Source organism: Rattus norvegicus, chromosome 1, assembly GCF_021556685.1.
Source record: "Rattus norvegicus strain SHRSP/BbbUtx chromosome 1, alternate assembly SHRSP_T2T, whole genome shotgun sequence".
NCBI classification, from domain to species: Eukaryota; Metazoa; Chordata; class Mammalia; order Rodentia; family Muridae; genus Rattus; species Rattus norvegicus.
The window spans coordinates 117,835,857-117,857,012 of record NC_141534.1 but is presented as its reverse complement, the minus strand read 5'-3'; the positions used below and the strand labels follow the sequence as shown (position 1 = coordinate 117,857,012).

General features: G+C 46.3%; 2 protein-coding genes and 1 pseudogene across 3 annotated transcripts in view; all 3 read right to left on the bottom strand.

The window, feature by feature from the left end:
- Positions 1-1,304, bottom strand: part of Tubgcp5 (tubulin gamma complex component 5) — a 35,664-nt gene extending 34,360 nt beyond the window's left edge. Inside the window, exon 1 of one of the 2 annotated variants that reach the window (XR_015623939.1) lies at positions 1,043-1,214. Coding sequence is in view for 1 of the 2 variants with exons in the window: in NM_001107516.1 (NP_001100986.1) it covers positions 1,043-1,188 (146 nt within the window). In the remaining variant the exon portion in view is untranslated. 2 annotated transcript variants of the gene reach the window in all.
- A 7,534-nt stretch (positions 1,305-8,838) lies between these two features.
- Positions 8,839-10,636, bottom strand: LOC148007365 (uncharacterized). Its single transcript, XM_087607298.1, has 2 exons — positions 9,638-10,636; positions 8,839-9,292 (listed from the first exon to the last, which is right to left on the bottom strand). The coding sequence occupies exons 1-2, from the start codon at positions 10,573-10,575 to the stop codon at positions 9,052-9,054; spliced, it is 1,179 nt and encodes a 392-aa protein (XP_087463424.1). The 5' UTR covers positions 10,576-10,636; the 3' UTR covers positions 8,839-9,051.
- Positions 10,637-20,319: 9,683 nt separating this feature from the next.
- On the bottom strand, positions 20,320-20,919 carry LOC147996813 (rho-related GTP-binding protein RhoQ pseudogene; annotated as a pseudogene).
- Positions 20,920-21,156: the final 237 nt, after the last annotated feature.

Sequence of the window (21,156 nt, the reverse complement as noted above, 5' to 3'; positions counted from 1 at the left end):
GAGTAATTTTGCTAAAGGTGCAAAATAAAACACAAAGAAAAGCATAGTCAAATACAATTACCACATATTTAGGAAGCTTTGGGAAGGGTCTGGAGAGATGGCTTAGGGGTTAAGACTCCTTGCCTTTGTTCCAGGCCCCCAGGTTCTATTCACAGAACACACAAACTATAACCAGAGTTCCAGGTGATCAGCTGTTTGGGTACCAGGCACACACACGCACATGTATACATAGAGGCAAATCACTCACACGTAAACAACAGTGGGACCAAAGGCTCGTTGATGTAATAACAAACAACATTTGGAAATAAAGCAGCTGTAATACAATGTGAATGTTACATGTTTTCTACTGGTGACAGAGTGATACCTATGCTTTCACTACTGCTGTTATAGTATGCAACATCTTATGTCTCTCCCAACTCTAAAGTGATTATCACCTGCCTCAAGCCTGCCACTAGAAAAATTACTTGTGCTACAATTGCTTTCTGGGTTATTTAGCTTACTTGAATCATTGCTCTTTTTACAGATCATAATTAGAAATCGCACTCGTTGTTTTGGATAGTTGGCATGCTATGAACCTGAGAGGTCTGTATTCTCACGACCTAGGCACACTCATGTCTGCGTTTACAATCAGGATCGTAGAGCTTGACAAACTGTTCACTGTTTAAGGTGATTTTACTAGGCATGCTATGTGTGGCTCAGTAGTAGAACTTGAATTTGTTTTATGCAAAAAGAGGACACAGAAGCAGGGAAATCTGCAAGTGGCCGGAGCAAGAGTAGAGGGGAGTTGGTGATGTGATCAGAATTTCGCGCTAAAAATTCACTTTTCCAGCCATTAAATGACTTCTGACGTGCAAAGTACTGCGTGAGGGAGAGCAGAGTCAACAGCTCTCTAGGATGTGCCGCTGCAACTGCGTGTTTCACGTAAGGGCACTTAGGGGAAACCAAGGCACAGCAGCAGCCGGCGGTTTCCAGGAGGCCGCACTCCTGACCCGGATCCGCCCGCCAGCCCGCCCGGCGTTAGCTCGCAGCCGCGCTCCCACACCTGAAGTTGGACCAGGCGAAGTCCAGGGCCATTTGGAAGTTGGAATCCGCCTCATCCTGCAGGCCAGTGACCTGCCGGACGAGCTCACGCACATCGTGTTCCAGTTGTCTGTCCATCCGGCTCCCGGACGACTTAGGCCGGGCCATACCCACGACCTACCTATCAGGTCTCCGCTAAGCGGCGACTGTTCTCGCGAGAGTTCTGCTTGTCGCGGCACTGGGCTTTCGAGATTTGGAGACTGTTTCCGGGAGCGTTCAGGCAGCCCCGGTGCTGTGCCTGGAGGCGGTGCTCACGGGCTTGGTGTTTAGTTGTTGGATGCGGTTTGTCTGTGTATGGGAAAGAGATGTGCTCTTTTTGCTTGTACGTTAGGAAATCTGAGTGTTTTCAGAGAGCTAGCTATTATTTATGATTAGTCGTTGTTAATAATGGACTCTGGATAGCCTTGATTAATGGTTTAGATTCGTATGCATTTTGAGGCAATCACTTTTCCCATTCAGGGTATAGTTTACGACATTTTCCAACACCATGACTAATTTGTTAATGCTCCGGGCTTCAGTTTCTTCTCCAGATGACCTAAACTAGGCTCTCAGTACTCCCCAACTTAATACAAGTTTCTGGTTAGACCAGGGACTTAGGTTAAAACCGAGATAGCGTCCATTTATTTATTACAGTGGTTCTCAACCTAATGCTGTGACCCTTTAATATAGTTCTTCATGTTGTGATGACCCATAATCATTAAATTATTTCGTTGCTACTTCATAACTATAATTTTGCTAGTGTCATGAATCGTAAATATCTGATATGCGACTCCTTTGGTGGGGGGCTCACTGCCCACATGTTGAAAACTGCTGGTTTATTTAGGTAAAGTGGAGATGTGAGGGCGAGCTGTCTGTCACCCACTTGATGGTGAGGGATGTTTCTCCCTTGCTGCTCCATGTGCACCTAACTTGGGTTAGGTGAACCTTCCCTATTGAGGAGGACTGCTCATTGGTACAGTACCAGTAGCTGTGCTCGTTGCAAGAACCCTCAAACAAGTTAAGAAAGGGAAAGTGGGCCATACAGCTGGCTTACTCAATAAGGTTGCTTGCTGTTAGGCCTGGCTGCTTGCATCCTATCCTCTGGACTCACATGAAAGAAAGAGAGACCCAAGTTCCACAAGGAGTCTTATAATCTCCACATGTGCATAGTTCTACCCCATATGAAATAAAATTTAAAGCGTAATTTTAAAAATATAAAAAAGGGGAAAGCACTCTCGAGGGTAGGAGTGGACTAGTTAGCTGAAGGGTAAAGTCACAGAGTCCCAGCTGATGCCTTTGAACCTTTATAAACATTTACATTTATATAGCACCTGCCACTCCAATTTATATCTGGCTTAATTTTTCTTGCTTGTGCTCTGCTTATTAGATGAATCCCTCATGAGGAAGGGCTTTGAAGCTGTTGAGATCAGGCTATTACTCCATATTGGATAAAACAGTTGTTATCGCCCGAGCTGTGCATTGTCCCAGGAGACTGTTTTACAAGAGGCTTTCTACACCGTTGTACTGCCGAGTAGACCTAGAAAAGGCAGGCACCTGAATAAAGACCATTAACTTGTCCCTGGGACTAGAAAGGGAGCTACGCTGTAAGTTGAATGGGGGAGGATTGGAACTACGAGGGCCCAAGGACTTATCAGATACCACAGATGGAGAAAATGCTGTGTCTCCCTCATGTAGATCCATCCTATAAGTGATAGACACTTATTACTGTGATGTTATGGCTGCACACAGACCTATTATTTGGTGTGTTCTTCAGGGACTGAAGGGATCCTGTTTGGATCTGGAGCTAATCGGCAGTGTCCTGGTCTTGACTTATTTCCTGCTCTGGACCAGGTTTGCTGTTTTCATCCAGCATCCAGATGTTGCAGCTTCGTTCTCAAACCTGACCCCAAGCAGTATTTTCTACCAGAAATCTTTTCTCCATCCACTTCTTAAGCATCTGAACTCATTCATTCTGTAGCCTAGATGCACACACACACACACACACACACACACACACACACACACACACACACAGGGACAGAGACCGAGAGAGAGACACACACAGAGAGAGACAGAGACAAAGAGAAACATAGAGACAGAAAGATTTGGATATATTTATTGTGTGCTGTGTGATATGAGAGTTGATATTGATAATTAAGGTTGGAATAAAGAACTTGGATTTTAAGGCGAATTGCTATCATTAAAGCCAGCAAACCCTGTGAATTTATTGCTATTCAATAAATTCTGACATTATGGAAAGACACTGCAGGTGTGCTCATGACAAGCTTCCTCTGCCAACTGGCTTGAGCTCTGTCCATCTGTGTGTAAAGCTCAGATGAGGAAACTTCCAGTTTTCCCGAAAATAGGCTTTATTTGTATGTTAATCTGGGTGCTGTAGTCTCCTGTCCCTATTCTATTGTCATATTCTCATCCACAGTTTTGGGACATTAAGAGACCTAGGAGGGATTTGAGAGTAAGGATGGCTAAGATTAAAAACTCAGGTGACAGCAGATGCTGGCAAGGATGTGGACAAAGAGGAACACTCCTCCATTGTTGGTGGGATTGCAAACTAGTACAACCACTCTGGAAATCAGTCTGTCAGTTCCTCAGAAAATTGGCCATTCCACTACACGAGGACCCAGCTATACCTCTCCTGGGCATATACCCAAAAGATGCTCCAACATACAACAAAGACACGTGCTCCACTATGTTCATCGCAGCCTTATTTATAATAGCCAGAAGCTGGAAAGAACCCAGACATCCTTCAGCAGAGGAATGGATACAGAAAATGTGGTACATTTACACAATGGAATATTACTCAGCTATCAAAAACAATGACTTTATGAAATTCGTAGGCAAATGGATGGAACTAGAAAATAACATCCTGAGTGAGGTAACCCAGTCACAAAAACACACATGGTATGCACTCACTGATAAGTCGATATTAGTCAGAAAGTTCGGAATACCCATGATACAACTCACAGACCATATGAAGCTCAAGAAGAAGGAAATCCTAAGTATGGGTGCTTCAGTTCTTCTTAGAAGGGAGAACAAAATACAGGAGGTAGAGGGTGGGAGAAATTTGGGAGGGGAAAAAGGGGGGCAGGATCAGTTATGGGAAGAGACAGGGATGATATACAAAGGGTCAGGAAATTGAACAGAGGTGTGTAGCAATGGGGGATGGGGTACTGGGGGTAGCCACCAGAAAGTTCCTGAAGTCAGGAAAGCAAGAGGCTCCTAGGATCCAATGGGGATGAGATGAACTGAAATGCCCAACAGGGGAGGGAGAACTTTTAGAGACCATATCCAGAGGTTAGGCAAGGCCCCTGGTTGGAAGATGGGACCACCCACTCATGTCCAAATTTTTAACCCAGAATTGCTCCTGTCTAAAGGAAATACAGGAACAAGGTATGGAGCAGAGACTGAAGGAAAGGCCATCCAGAGACTTCCCCGCCTGGGAATTCATCCCATATTTAGACACCAAACCCAGATACTATTGCGAATGCCAAGAAGTGCTTGCTGACAGGAGCCTGTTATAGCTGTCTTCTGAGAGGCTCTGCAAGAGCCAGACAAATACAGATGGGGATATTCACAGCCAATCATTGGACTGAGCACGGGGACCCCAATGGAGGAGTCAGGGAAAGGACTGAAGGAGCTAAAGGGGTTTGTGACCCCTTATAAAGAACAATCATATCAACCAACCAGACCCCCCAGAGCTCTCAGGAACTAAACTACCAACCAAAGAATACACATGGAGGGACCCATGGCTCCAGCTGCATATGTAGCAGAGGATGGCCTTATCTGGCATTAATGGGAAGAGAGGCCCTTGGTCCTATGGAGGCTTGATGCCCCAGTGTAGGGGAATGCCAGGGTGGTGAAGTGGGAGTGGGTGGGTGGGGGAGCACCTGCATAGAAGCAGGGGGAGGGGAGATAGGATCAGACGTTTGTGGAGGGAAACCAGGAAAGGGAATATCATTGGAAATGTAATAAAATAAAATATACAATTAAAAAAAGATTAAATGATTTTTTAAAAAAAAGAGGCTTAGAAGGATCCAAAGACTGACTGAATAGGCTTGAATTTCGTATAGTAGTTGGCTGGAATCAGCATGGTAGGGATTTTGGTTTGAAAACTGTCATGTGTGTGTCTGAGAAGACACAAATTTTACAAGATTTTTGTCTTAGTTTGGGTTTTATTGCTCTGAAGAGACACCATGACCGAGGCAACTTTTACAAAGGCAATCATCTAACTGGGGCTGGCTTACAGTTTCAGAGGTTTGGTCTATTGTCATGGTGGAAAGCATGGCAGGGTGCATGGTGCATGGTGCTAGAGAAGGCAGGAGGAGACCAATTCACTGGGCATAGCTTGAGCTTGAGAGAGCTCAAAGCCCACCCCCACAGTGACACACTTCCTCTAGCAAGGTCACACCTCCTAACAGTCAACACTCCCTATGGTCAAGCATTCAAACATGAATCTATCGGGATTAAACCTATTCAAACCACCACAACGATAATACAAGGGTTTTTTTTTTTTTTAATTAACTTGAGTGTTTCTTATTTATATTTCTTTTTTTTAAATATTTTATTTATTTATTATATATGAGTACATTGTAGCTGTCTTCAGACACACCAGAAGAGGGCATCAGATTTCATTACAGATGGTTGTGAGCCACCATGTGGTTGCTGGGATTTGAACTCAGGACCTCGGGAAGAACAGTCGGTGCTCTTAACCTCTGAGCCATCTCTCCAGCCCCTTATTTATATTTCGAGTGTTATTCCCTTTCCCGGTTTCCAGGCAAACATCCCCCTAATCCCTCCCCCTCCCCTTCTTTACTTGTGTTCCCCTCCCCATCCTCCCCCCATTGCCGCCCTCCCCCCAACAATCACGTTCACTGGGGGTTCAGTCTTAGCAGGACCCAGGGCTTCCCCTTCCACTGGTGCTCTTACTAGGATATTCATTGCTACCTATGAGGTCAGAGTCCAGGGTCAGTCCATGTATAGTCTTTAGGTAGTGGCTTAGTCCCTGGAAGCTCTGGTTGCTTGGCATTGTTGTACATATGGGGTCTCGAGCCCCTTCAAGCTCTTCCAGTTCTTTCTCTGATTCCTTCAACGGGGGTCCTATTCTCAGTTCAGTGGTTTGCTGCTGGCATTCGCCTCTGTATTTGCTGTATTCTGGCTGTGTCTCTCAGGAGCGATCTACATCCGGCTCCTGTCGGCCTGCACTTCTTTGCTTCATCCATCTTGTCTAATTGGGTGGCTGTATATGTATGGGCCACATGTGGGGCAGGCTCTGAATGGGTGTTCCTTCAGTCTCTGTTTTAATCTTTGCCTCTCTCTTCCCTGCCAAGGGTATTCTTGTTCTCCTTTTAGAGAAGGAGTGAAGCATTCACATTTTGATCATCCGTCTTGAGTTTCATTTCTTCTAGGCATCTAGGGTAATTCAAGCATTTGGGCTAATAGCCACTTATCAATGAGATAATACAAGGTTTAAGCTGGAGAGACTGTTGGCCCTGGGGCCAGAGGGTACAAGGACAACACAGGCCATCCTTACACCATCTCTTCCATCCTCACCTCCAGGGTGTAACTCTCCTTGGCCTCCACTCCCTGCATCCCCTAGGGCAGCAGGAGCAGCAGCAGCATGTTCAGTTGAAGCTGTGGAGAATGTGTCTGTCTGGGTTCTTCTCTGAGAAACTAAGAAGGCCTAGAGAAGCCCCACTAGAAGCAGGGGTGAGGCCAAGACAGTGGCTGCCTCAGAGGGGGAGCTACAGAGCCCAACACTGTCATGGCCCTTGGCCCTTGAAGAGCAACCACCCAGCATGGCTTCTGGAACCCTCAGACTAACATATCCCACACATGAGTATCACCTTCTCTCCCTTCCTCCCTACCTCCCCCCTCCCCCACCTTGTTACCATCCTTCCCATTGGCTGATATTTTCTGCACAGTGAAGAATGGGCTCCCCTTGACCACATTCAAGAGCCTTCCTTGGGACTATGGATATTGGGTCTGGTAGGGGAACTGGCAAACAGTGAGGTGGAGGCAAATAGTGGAGTGAAGTGAATGGAGTTTTTTGAGCTCTCAGTAGAGGAAGACCAAGGATCTGTAGACAGGATGGTAGAAAATACAGAGACAGACACCTCTGGTGTTCTATTCTTGGGGGACCTAGAGTGAGACTTCTCTGCTGGGAATGTCCCATGCTGGCCACTAACAGAGCTAGCAGTCAATTTCTGCTGCTACTGAGGGAAATATTTTTCAACGGTGTAGGTACTGGCTGTGGACTTCTGTGAATGGATCAGCAGCCATAGTGCCAGGAGAATGGATTTATTGCAAAGTCTCCATGCTGCTCAAGATCCTCTCCACTGCCTTTTGTTTTTTTAATTTACACTCCATAAACATTAGATTTAGCGCATATGCTCCAGCAGGTTTAAATTTGTGTGAAAATAGCAAACAGCTCCCCAGGCGACTACACGTTTGCATTCCCACTCTGCATTGAATTCTGTATGTGCCACACCCAGTCTAGCATTTGGAATTATGACTGTACTTAACCATTCATCCTATTCATTCTTCACTTTCAGTCATTCTAGTTGCCATGTGTGAGCATCTCACTCTGGTTTTCACTTGTAATTTCCTACCAGCAAACTATGTTAAATGTATTTGCATGTGTCATTGATTACTAATTTTTTTTTTAGTTTTCCATAGTAAATGATTTTATTTATTTTAAATTTATATTTATTTATTTACACCCCAAACACTGCCCCCTCTCAGTCGTTCCCCACAAAAACATCTCTCCATCCTCCCTCCCCTTCTCTGTAACCGTGTATTCCCCTGGGTATCCCCCTCATCCCAGTGCATTGAGTCTCTTCTAGTGTAGACTCATTCTCTTCCAGTGAGGCCTGAAAAGGCAGCCCGTTTGGGGAAGGACACTATAGACAAGCTACAGTTTTAGGGAGAGTTTCCAGTACAGTTTTTGGGGGACCCACTTGAAGACTGAGCTGCATGTCTGTTACATATGAGCAGGGGGTGCCTCACTGCAGTCCATGTGTGTTGTTTGTTGGTGGCTTAGACCCTGAGAGCTCCCAGAGGTACAGGTGAAAAGCTCTCAGGGAGAACTTTCCCTCGGGATGGAGACCCTCCAACTCCAAAGACCAGACCGAGACACCACAGGATGCAATCAGCAAGAGGATTTGGTTTATTGTCGGGATGCACAGGCACAGGCACCTGCGGGCGCTTCAGTCACTCGGGGGACTGGCGCGCCCCACGGAACCAAGGATGGGCTTTTATAGGATTTTGGGGAGCAGAAGCAAGCATACAGAAGCAGATGCATGGTTACAGAGATATAATTGGTGGATTCTAATATGGCAAGGGTTTAGCCCGGGGGCAAGTTTCCTAGCTACCTTCCAGAAACATAACGGCTGACTCGGCCCCCCAAGGGTTCAGCCCGGGGGCAAGTTTCTTAGCTACCTTCGTGAAACATAACGGCTGACTCGGCCCCCCAAGAGTTTAGCCCGGGGGCAAGTTTCTTAGCTACCTTCTTGGAACATAACAGCTGACTCGGCCCCCCACCAGGGTGTGGGACCTCTCCCGGGGCTTTTCTCATTGTCAGGTGCTCAACAGCAGTCCTCCTGTTGCCAGGCCTTCAACCAAACACATCTTGTTTGGCAGCCGCTGTGTACTCAGTGTTCTAACCTTTCTCTGAACCAGTCATCTTAAATATAGCCTTGCAAAATGGCGTTACTGCTGCTAAGCTGGGGTCTTTCATTCCCCCATTTTTTTTTTGTTAACTTTGAGTGAAATCTTTCACTCGACTTGGTCAAGAAATTTCTGTCTGGTGGGGGCTTATTTCCCCACTGACTCTAGGCCACAAAAGGGCTAGGAGGAGCCACGTAGGAGTTTTAACTTTAAGGGGTTTGGAGTGCGCTGAACTCTCCATGTCTGGGGTGTAGTGTTGTGATTAGTCAATTCCTCAGACTGGACTGCCTTGACGTGTGGTGCGTGGATCTAAGCCGAGACTCCGTCTACCTTTAGGGTGGTCGGGGTAGTCAGGAGGACGGTGTAGGGTCCTTTCCACCGTGGCTCGAGATTCTTGGTCTGGTGTCTGTGCACCCACACGGTGTCTCCAATCTGGAACGGGTGTGGCACCACCGGATGCTCAAGCTTGTCCTGGTAAGCAGCGGCCAAAGGTCTCCAGACGTCTCTCTGCACAATCTGTAGGGCCTGTAAATGGGCCCTCAGAGAAGGGCTGTCAGCAAAATCAGCAATGTTTGAATCAAAGAAATGGACAAATGGGGGTGGTGCTCCATACATTATTTCAAAAGGAGTTAGACCATGGGGGCCCGGGGTATTCCGGGCCCGATATAGAACTAGGGGAAGGAGGGCCACCCAATCCTTTGAGCCAGTTGCAAGCGTAAGTTTGGATAAAGTCTCCTTAATTGTTCTATTTATGTGTTCTACCTGACCTGAACTCTGGGGTCTATAGGCACAATGTAATTTCCAATCAATCCCCAGCAATTTGGCCACCAACTGACTTACTTGGGAGACGAAAGCGGGCCCGTTGTCCGACCCCAACGCTTGAGGCATGCCATACCTGGGAAAGATTTCCTCGAGGAGCTTCTTGGTGACCATTTTTGTAGTCTCGTGCTTCGTGGGGAAGGCTTTGACCCATCCTGAGAAGGTGTCTACAAACACTAGGAGATACTTGTATCCATATATACCTGGTTTAATTTCAGTAAAATCAATTTCCCAATGGATGTCGGGACGGTGTCCCCTAGGACGAACTCCTTGTCCAATCCTGGTCCTTCCCGGGTTAACCTGAGCGCACACTTTGTAACTCTCAGTCACCTTTTGTATCGCTTTGTCCCGATTCGAAAAACACAGATTTATCTCTTCCCGATCTAGTAAGGTTTTTATCTTCTTAAACCTCAATTGGGTTAATTTATGTAAAAAGGAGATCAATTCAAAAGTCCTTTGTAGACCCACTGTTTTAGTTGAGGGTGGTAGATGGCCCCCATTTTTTTTTAGGAGCTCTATGTCCTCATGGGCGTAAACCCAACTGGTTTGTCCCACTGGTGGGGGCGTGGGTTGGTCTGGGCTATTTAAGGACAAGATTTGTTTGCTCATGGCCGCTTCTGGAGCTGTGGCATCGGCCAGCCGGTTTCTTCGTGCCTCTGGGTTGTGCCCTTTCTGGTGTCCTGGACAATGTATAATACTCAGTCTTTTGGGCAAGAATAGGGCTTCTAAGAGGGCCAGAATTTTAGCCATATCTTTACCCTCAGATGTGAGCAGCCCCCGCCTCCGGTAGATCTCCCCGTGGATGTGTGCCGTGGCAAAGGCATAACGGCTGTCTGTATATACATTTAGCCTCTTACCTTTTGTCATCTTGAGCGCCTGAGTCAAGGCGATGAGTTTAGCCCGTTGTGTGGAGGTACCAGCAGGCAGGGCTTTCGCCCAAATCACTTTGTCCTCCGTAGTGACCGCAGCTCCAGCCTTTTGCTCTCCCTCTGCCAAGAAGCTGTTGTCATCCATGTACCATGTGTGGTCAGCATTCTGAAGAGGCTGGTCCGATAGGTCCAGCCTGGTTCCATGTACTTCTAGGCAGTCATGCTGTTCTGCCTCCTCTGGTAGAGGAAGCAAGGTGGCAGGATTGAGGGTGACTACGGGCCCAAACTGAACCCGTTCTGCATCCAGTAACAAGGCTTGGTGTGAGAATTAGAGAGCCAGCGGTCTGGGGGCTGCTTTACCAAGGCCTCCACTGCGTGGGGTGCTAGGATGGTGAGTGGCTGTCCCAAAGTCAATTTTCCAGCGTCCTTGATCAGGACAGCAATAGCAGCCACCATCTTTAGGCACGGTGGCCAGCCGGAGGCCACAGGGTCCAATTTCTTAGACAGGTAGGCCACAGGGCGTTTCCAGGGTCCCAATCTTTGTGTTAGGACCCCTTTAGCATACCCCTGTTTCTCATCGATGAACAGTTACTGAGCAAATTGTAAGGGTTTGGAACAGTCGGATGAATATCTTCTATCCTCTTGTTGACCTTTCTCAAGTCTTGTACTGGCCTATAAGCTCCAGTGCCAGGTTTCTTAACAGGCAGAAGAGGCGTATTCCAAGGCGACCGGCAGGGGATTAGGATGCCTTGATCTAGAAGCCTCGTAATGTGAGGCCTTATACCTTGATAAGCTTCATGTGACAGGGGGTATTGTTTTATGGAGACTGGAGTTGTAATTAAGGGGGGCTGTTGGAGCGCCAACCCCATCCCACCAGTCTCTGCCCAAGCCAGTGGAAAATTCGTGACCCAAGTGTCTATTTCTAGGGATTGTGGCTTGTCCTGTCCCAGTTCATATAGTCTATATTCATAGAACTTGAAGGGGAGTTCCGTGGGGGCCAGTTATTCGGGCCCCTCTTTCCTCAAAATGAATTTGTGCTTTTAGTTTGGTGAGCAGGTCACGGCCCAGCAGAGGGTACGGGCAGTCCGGAACATGTAAGAAGGAATGGGTCACCTTACCGGTAGCCAGCTGAACCCGGCGGTCCATAGTCCATCGGTATTGTTTCTCACCAGTAGCTCTTTGTACCCAGGCCGTCCGGTCGCTGAGTTGTCCTGAAGCTTGGGTGAGGACTGAATGCTGGGCTCCTGTGTCTACCAGGAAAGTAACCGGCTGCCCCCCAACTTTAAGCGTTACCCTGGGCTCAGGGGGGGGGCTCCTGGCCCTGACCTCCCTAATCTTTATCTAGAGCCAAGAGGGAGGTTCGTGGTCGAGGCTTTCGGGGTCCGCCAGGCTTCTTGGGGCACTCTCTGGCCCAGTGCCCTTTCTCTTTGTAATAGGCACATTGATCTTTATCCAGCTTCAGCCCCTTTCGAGCTCCCCGCCTATCTCCCTTCCTTTTTTGGCCCTGAACTACGGCGGCCAAGATTCGACTCAATTCTCTCTCTTATTAAAAATCTTTTTAGCTTCTTTAAGTAAATCCTGTAATGTATAGCCCTGCAAATTTTTTTAACCTCTGTAACTTAGTCTTGATATCTGGAGCAGCCTGCCAGATGAAGGACATAGAGACACTCGTCATTTGTCCTGGGTCATCTGGATCATAGGGAGTGTACATACGGTAGGCCTCCTTAAGTCTCTCTAGAAAGGCGGAGGGAGTTTCCCCTGCTTCCTGTAATACCTGTTTTACCTGAGCCAAATTAGTAGGGCGTCGTATAGCCCCTCGGAGACCCGCTAGAAGCAACTGGCGATAAAGGCATAGGTGTCCCTTACCTTCAGCTGTATTAAAATCCCAGTTTGGTCTCTTAAGTGGGAATGCTGCATCAATTTTCTCAGGCAGCTGGGTGGGATGCCCATCATCTCCCAGAACATGCTTTCTGGCCTCTAGGAACACTCTTTGTTTTTTTTTTTTTTTTTCTGAGGTTAAGAGGGCCTGTAAGAGCTGTTGGCAGTCATCCCAAGTAGGCTGGTGGGTAAGTAAAACAGATTCTATTAGGTCGGTGAGTGCCACCGGATCTTTGGAGAAAGAAGGGTTGTGTTGTTTCCAATTGTAAATGTCAGCTGCTGAAAACGGCCAGTATTGGGTCTGGCCACCGGTTCCCTGTCTAAGTGGGAAAGCCTGGGAGGTTGAATCTGGCATCACCTCGCACTTATTGCGCAATCTCCCTGCGACAGGGGAGAAACCCTTATCAGACTGTGGCCCGGCAACTGATCTGGCCGGCGGCTCTGCCTCCTCCGTTTTAGCCGGGCCTGTCAGAGAGAAGATCTATGAGAGGGGAGTTTGGGTCTGCCGGGAGGACAGGTTTCTTAGAAGGCTCTGATTTCACAAAGGTAGAGAGAGGAAGACGTGGCCGGCAGACCGGGCGGGGCCGAGGGGACAGGCTGGGGGTTGAGGGGAGGCCAATTCGGGTCCACGAAGGGTTCCGCCCAGGGGGAGGGTTTAAGGCGAGAAGAAACCTGGTCAGGATGTCCGTGGACGACCCGATCTTTAACCTGTAAAATAATGATCTTATTAAATGTGCCATTCACTGGCCATCCCGCTCCGAAAGTGGGCCACTCGGATGTGCAGAGAGTCTGTCATTTTCCTTTTTTAACCTCGACGGACTGGTTGTGTGCCCGGTCGTGGACGTCTTTCTAATGATCAAGAGTGAGACTTAGGGGCATTGTTAGGGACTGTCCCATGTTAGTTCTAAGGAAGATTAGAACACAGAGAAAACAAACAACACCAACAGTCAAACAAACAACAGACAGGCGTGCTGCACGGCTTTGGTACCAAACTGAAAGCAAAAAGTCAGATGGAGGTGGCAAAGGTCCGGGGCCCTCTGAAAGCCAAAAATACAGACAGAGGTGCCGTTAGTCCGGATCTTTCTCCTCTCCCAGATTGGGCCCCGAAAAGTCGGGCCCCAACACCCTTGGAACGTCTTCCAGGGCTGCGGGGCGAGAAGTCCGAGCTCGTCAGCTCCTTCTTCGTCCCGCCCAAATTCCAAACAACCTGGCTGAGCGCTCACAGAACAGACCTGGCTGAGCGCTCACAGAACAGACCTGGCTGAGCGCTCACAGAACAGACCTGGCCGAGCGCTCACAGAACAGACAGAATAAGGCAGAACGAGACAAAATCAGACAGACAGACAGACGCCGGCCGGCTTACCTCCCAGTGGGTGGTCGGTGGTCCCTGGGTGGAGGATCTCCTTTCCCGGCCAATGCACCAAATGAAAAGCTCTCAGGGAGAACTTTCCCTCGGGATGGAGACCCTCCAACTCCAAAGACCAGACCGAGACACCACAGGATGCAATCAGCAAGAGGATTTGGTTTATTGTCGGGATACACAGGCACAGGCACCTGCGGGCGCTTCAGTCACTCGGGGGACTGGCGCGCCCCACGGAACCAAGGATGGGCTTTTATAGGATTTTGGGGAGCAGAAGCAAGCATACAGAAGCAGATGCATGGTTACAGAGATATAATTGGTGGATTCTAATATGGCAAGGGTTTAGCCCGGGGGCAAGTTTCCTAGCTACCTTCCAGAAACATAACGGCTGACTCGGCCCCCCAAGAGTTTAGCCCGGGGGCAAGTTTCTTAGCTACCTTCTTGGAACATAACAGCTGACTCGGCCCCCCACCAGGGTGTGGGACCTCTCCCGGGGCTTTTCTCATTGTCAGGTGCTCAACAGCAGTCCTCCTGTTGCCAGGCCTTCAACCAAACACATCTTGTTTGGCAGCCGCTGTGTACTCAGTGTTCTAACCTTTCTCTGAACCAGTCATCTTAAATATAGCCTTGCAAAATGGCGTTACTGCTGCTAAGCTGGGGTCTTTCACAGGTTAGTAGACTATGTTCATCTTCCTATGGGGTCCCCTCATGTCAGGACCACCAATCCCCAAGTAATCCATAAAAGTCCCCAATCTGTGTCTAATGTTTGACTGTGTGTATTTCCATCTGTTTCTGTCAGCTGCTGAGTAGAGCCTCTCAGAGGATAGTTACTATTGACCACCACACTTCACTCTGATTTTATGTAGAATGTATTTTTCTTGCACAATGACTTCTTTCGTACTCACTTAGACATTAGAGCACTGCTTAGACATTAGAGCTTTGTATAAAATGTGTTGCTTTTTCACATTTAATTTCCACTGCCTTTTCTTTCTTTCTTTTTTTTTTTTTAATTAACTTGAGTATTTCTTATATACATTTCGAGTGTTATTCCCTTTCCCGGTTTCCGGGCAAACATCCCCCTCCCCCCTCCCCTTCCTTATGGGTGTTCCCCTCCCAACCCTCCCCCCATTGCCGCCCTCCCCCCCACAGTCTAGTTCACTGGGGGTTCAGTCTTAGCAGGACCCAGGGCTTCCCCTTCCACTGCTGTTCTTACTAGGATATTCATTGCTACCTATGAGGTCAGAGTCCAGGGTCAGTCCATGTATAGTCTTTAGGTAGTGGCTTAGTCCCTGGAAGCTCTGGTTGCTTGGCATTGTTGTACATATGGGGTCTCGAGCCCCTTCAAGCTCTTCCAGTTCTTTCTCTGATTCCTTCAACGGGGGTCCTATTCTCAGTTCAGTGGTTTGCTGCTGGCATTCGACTCTGTATTGGCTGTATTCTGGCTGTGTCTCTCAGGAGAGATCTACATCTGGCTCCTGTCAGTCTGCACTTCTTTGCTTCATCCATCTTGTCTAATTGGGTGGCTGTATATGTATGGGCCACATGTGGGGCAGGCTCTGAATGGGTGTTCCTTCAGTCTCTGTTTTAATCTTTGCCTCTCCCTTCCCTGCCAAGGGTATTCTTTTTCCTCATTTAAAGAAGGAGTGAAGCATTCACATTTTGATCATCCGTCTTGAGTTTCATTTGTTCTAGGGATCTAGGGTAATTCAAGCATTTGGGCTAATAGCCACTTATCAATGAGTGCATACCATGTATGTCTTTCTGTGATTGGGGTACCTCACTCAGGATGATATTTTCCAGTTCCAACCATTTGCCTACGAATTTCATAAAGTCGTTGTTTTTGATAGCTGAGTAATATTCCATTGTGTAGATGTACCACATTTTCTGAATCCATTCCTCTGTTGAAGGGCATCTGGGTTCTTTCCAGTTTCTGGCTATTATAAATAAGGCTGCAATGAACATAGTGGAGCACGTGTCTCTTTTATATGTTGAGGCATCTTTTGGGTATATGCCCAAGAGAGGTATAGCTGGATCCTCAGGCAGTTCAATGTCCAATTTTCTGAGGAACCTCCAGACTGATTTCCAGAATGGTTGTACCAGTCTGCAATCCCACCAACAATGGAGGAGTGTTCCTCTTTCTCCACATCCTCGCCAACATCTGCTGTCACCTGAGTTTTTGATCTTAGCCATTCTCACTGGTGTGAGGTGAAATCTCAGGGTTGTTTTGATTTGCATTTCCCTTATGACTAAAGATGTTGAACATTTCTTTAGCTGTTTCTCAGCCATTCAGCATTCCTCAGCTGTGAATTCTTTGTTTAGCTCTGAACCCCATTTTTTAATAGGGTTATTTGTTTCCCTGCGGTCTAACTTCTTGAGTTCTTTGTATATTTTGGATATAAGGCCTCTATCTGTTGTAGGATTGGTAAAGATCTTTTCCCAATCTGTTGGTTGCCGTTTTGTCCTAACCACAGTGTCCTTTGCCTTACAGAAGCTTTGCAGTTTTATGAGATCCCATTTGTCGATTCTTGATCTTAGAGCATAAGCCATTGGTGTTTTGTTCAGGAAATTTTTTCCAGTGCCCATGTGTTCCAGATGCTTCCCTAGTTTTTCTTCTATTAGTTTGAGTGTGTCTGGTTTGATGTGGAGGTCCTTGATCCACTTGGACTTAAGCTTTGTACAGGGTGATAAGGATGGATCGATCTGCATTCTTCTACATGTTGCCCTCCAGTTGAACCAGCACCATTTGCTGAAAATGCTATCTTTTTTCCATTGGATGGTTTTGGCTCCTTTGTCAAAAATCAAGTGACCATAGGTGTGTGGGTTCATTTCTGGGTCTTCAATTCTATTCCATTGGTCTATCTGTCTGTCTCTGTACCAATACCATGCAGTTTTTATCACTATTGCTCTGTAATACTGCTTGAGTTCAGGGATAGTGATTCCCCCTGAAGTCCTTTTATTGTTGAGGATAGCTTTAGCTATCCTGGGTTTTTTGTTATTCCAGATGAATTTGCAAATTGTTCTGTCTAACTCTTTGAAGAATTGGATTGGTATTTTGATGGGGATTGCATTGAATCTGTAGATTGCTTTTGGTAAAATGGCCATTTTTACTATATTAATCCTGCCAATCCATGAGCATGGGAGATCTTTCCATCTTCTGAGGTCTTCTTCAATTTCTTTCCTCAGTGTCTTGAAGTTCTTATTGTACAGATCTTTTACTTGCTTGGTTAAAGTCACACCGAGGTACTTTATATTATTTGGGTCTATTATGAAGGGTGTCGTTTCCCTAATTTCTTTCTCGGCTTGTTTCTCTTTTGTATAGAGGAAGGCAACTGATTTATTTGAGTTAATTTTATACCCAGCCACTTTGCTGAAGTTGTTTATCAGCTTTAGTAGTTCTCTGGTGGAACTTTTGGGATCACTTAAATATACTATCATGTCATCTGCAAATAGTGATATTTTGACCTCTTCTTTTCCGATCTGTATCCCCTTGATCTCCTTTTGTTGTCTGATTGCTCTGGCTAGAACTTCAAGAACTATATTGAATAAGTAGGGAGAGAGTGGGCAGCCTTGTCTAGTCCCTGATTTTAGTGGGATTGCTTCAAGTTTCTCTCCATTTAGTTTAATGTTAGCAACTGGTTTGCTGTATATGGCTTTTACTATGTTTAGGTATGGGCCTTGAATTCCTATTCTTTCCAGGACTTTTATCATGAAGGGGTGTTGAATTTTGTCAAATGCTTTCTCAGCATCTAATGAAATGATCATGTGGTTTTGTTCTTTCAGTTTGTTTATATAATGGATCACATTGATGGTTTTCCGTATATTAAACCATCCCTGCATGCCTGGGATGAAGCCTACTTGATCATGGTGGATGATTGTTTTGATGTGCTCTTGAATTCGGTTTGCCAGAATTTTATTGAGTATTTTTGCGTCGATATTCATAAGGGAAATTGGTCTGAAGTTCTCTTTCTTTGTTGTGTCTTTGTGTGGTTTAGGTATAAGAGTAATTGTGGCTTCATAGAAGGTATTCGGTAGTGATCCATCTGTTTCAATTTTGTGGAATAGTTTGGATAATATTGGTATGAGGTCTTCTATGAAGGTTTGATAGAATTCTGCACTAAACCCGTCTGGACCTGGGCTCTTTTTGGTTGGGAGACCTTTAATGACTGCTTCTATTTCCTTAGGAGTTATGGGGTTGTTTAACTGGTTTATCTGTTCCTGATTTAACTTCGATACCTGGTATCTGTCTAGGAAATTGTCCATTTCCTGAAGATTTTCAAGTTTTGTTGAATATAGGTTTTTATAGTAAGATCTGATGATTTTTTGAATTTCCTCTGAATCTGTAGTTATGTCTCCCTTTTCATTTCTGATTTTGTTAATTTGGACGCACTCTCTGTGTCCTCTCGTTAGTCTGGCTAAGGGTTTATCCATCTTGTTGATTTTCTCAAAGAACCAACTTTTGGTTCTGTTGATTCTTTCTATGGTCCTTTTTGTTTCTACTTGGTTGATTTCAGCTCTGAGTTTGATTATTTCCTGCCTTCTACTCCTCCTAGGTGTATTTGCTTCTTTTTGTTCTAGAGCTTTTAGGTGTGCTGTCAAGCTGCTGACATATGCTCTTTCCTGTTTCTTTCTGCAGGCACTCAGCGCTATGAGTTTTCCTCTTAGCACAGCTTTCATTGTGTCCCATAAGTTTGGGTATGTTGTACCTTCATTTTCATTAAATTCTAAAAAGTTTTTAATTTCTTTCTTTCTTTTTTTTTTTGGAAATGAATAATACTTTACTGTCTTGATTCCTTCATATCATAGGTTTGACAACTTAGCTAGTACGTTAGCCGACTATACAATTTCTTTCAATTCTATCTAAAAACAGACCGAAACTAAATGGGAAATTTACAGAAGTCCCATTTGAGCATACATAAATAAGGCCACGATATACCCAATGTGAACCGCCACTGCCTGAGGACATCCTGCGTCCACTTCCAAGAGAGCTCTTGTCAGTAGACGGTCTGCTACCGCGTGGGGAGTGTGGTGCTCATATTTTAAAAACTCCTACAAAGCTCACATGCAAGACAGTACATCTAGATTTGTGACTGGTATGAACATTTAAGGCTGTCATTTTCAAGTATAAATGTTTAGTGTTCCATTACCCAATCTGTGCACTAGACAAAGCTTAAGCACAAACCATGGAAGATAACAGAAGCTTGCTAAAGACAGAGATGTCGTAGTTTAAGCAACAGCAACTTTGAACCTAAGGGAGGCTGGTACCAATGTGTGGATTCGCTTGTGCTTCCCCAGACTGCATGAGGTGGTTCACATGGAAGCTTTGCCTACACTACTGTCTGTTGCATGGCATTTAGAATAAGGCAGATCCATAGCAGACGGAAGAAGAAAGCCAACGAGGTAGCAGCCAGTTATTAGGATGGTTTCCCTCCAGTACACTTGGATGGCCGATTCCCCAGAGAAGGGTAAGAAAGGCTGCAGTACACCAGATAAGCTTTACAAAGGACATGAAGGTGTCTGCAAGACTTTTCACACACACCCTGTCTGTGGCATTAAAAAGTCTCCTCTATTTCTGGCTTAGTGAGATGTAGCGTGGGGAGTGTGTTCTTGCCTCATGCTCTAGGTGTGTACGTAAGCTGTGGTGTGTAGACCTTCTGCTGTGGACACACTATCTGCAGCTCCAAGTGGCCATCAGCTTACCATGGAAGCAGATACCCACAAATTCCACGTGACATGCTCGCATCTCAGGTCTTTCCTCTCACACGACTGAACGTTTCTAAGGTTTGCTCACTTATTTCATTTGATGTACACAGCCAGTGTAGGAATTAGAAAAATGGCCAACTAATTCAGAGCCAAACTGAGTTCAGGATTATGGTAAACAATGACCCATTTTTACATGTTACTTTTGCATGTATTTCATGCACTTTAGATAAAAGCAAACTAGAGCTACAGTTGCCAGAGGCCATGTTACTGTTTAATGCACATTAACTAAAATGTGGACACTTTTAGTGTTATGATCAATGCAGTCATGACCTATTAAACTTGGCATTCTTTATGAAGCACACTAAGCTTCACTATAGAAATGTGTGCAGTACACTTCATTTGTGCTCAAGTGTAATAAAGCATCGGTTGGCTTAGATCTCAATTCTTTCCTTAGGTGTGGCCCATCTCCTGTACATTCGGAGCGACCTTTGGCTACGTGGCTGGCCTGGTTATCTCGCCACTCTGGATATACTGGAATAGAAAGCAACTTACATACAAGAACAATTAAGAGGAGAAGGGAGAGAAGTGATTTCTTTGTGCAGAGTCCATAAGGGCTGTGCAGAAGTGTACATGGTCAAAGCCGAGCCGTCCATTTACAGCACTGTGGTTTTCTAAATGTCATTTCAACATGATGTGATTGTAGCTTTTTAACTATGAAACCCCTGAGAGATTGTACCTTCTAGTTGAAATAAAGTATTTATAGTAGATTGTGGCTTCAGATGCTGTTCGCTGCCGCTTAGACCTTTATGAAACATTCTCAATGAACTCTGTAGGATGCTGAGGACAGGCTCCCTCCCCCCTCAAGTTAAACTGCTTCATTGTAAGAGGTCAGGACATTGCTGTAGCATTTCAAATGCTTTCTGGGAGAAATGACAGTTTCCTTGGCCACTAAAGATGTTTCTCACGTAATCAAACAACAGTTTATACATCTTGATCCTATTCTCTTTTTTACTGTGTGTTTCTTTGGAGTTAAAATGGCTATGATAGCCTCGTCAAACACAGTCTTCAAACCCTTCTGGGTCAGAGCTGAGCATTCCACATAGCAGCATGCGCCGATCTCTTTTGCTAGTTTCTGTCCTTGTTCCACACAGACAGGTTTTTCTTTCATGTCATTCAGTCTTGCTAAAGTTTTGGGGTCATCTCGGAGATCAATCTGAGTTCCTATTAACAAGAAGGGGACATTTGGTGCATATTCCTTTAGTTCTGGTACCCATTCCTCCTTTACATTTTGAAATGAGGCTGGATTTACCACAGAGAAGCATATGAGGAAGACGTCAGTCATGGGGTAAGATAAAGGCCTCAGACGATCATAGTCTTCCTGTCCAGCTGTGTCATAGAGTCCCAAGAGGTACTGCTTGTCCCCCACGGTGACGCTGTCGAAGACAGTGGGCACGTACTCCTCGGGGAAGGCGTCGTTGGCATAGCTCATGAGCAGGCACCTCTTACCCACCGCCCCGTCGCCGACCACCACGCACTTGAGCATCAGCGCGCCCGGCCGTGAGCCATGCTGCAGCCATTCGGCCTCAGGGCATGGTCCCCCCCGGAGCTCTCACCCGGGCCCGGGCTCAGCCCCAGCCCGCCTGGGGGGTCCGCCCCCCCCCCCCGGCCCCATGCAGCGGTTCCCCTGACTGGAGGGGAAGGTGCGGCGGGCCCGGAGTGCAGCCGCGCCGCTTCGGATCGCTACCCGGCTCCCCGCCCTGGATTTAATTTCTTTATTTCTTCCTTGAC

Coding starts and splice junctions, on each gene's coding strand:
- LOC148007365 (XM_087607298.1), bottom strand. CDS start 10,575: ATGGATGACAACAGCTTCTTGGCAGAGGGAGAGCAAAAGGCTGGAGCT. Junction 9,293..9,637: donor CTCGAGGAAATCTTTCCCAG/GTATGGCATGCC, acceptor TTTTGCTGACAG/CCCTTCTCTGAGGGCCCATT.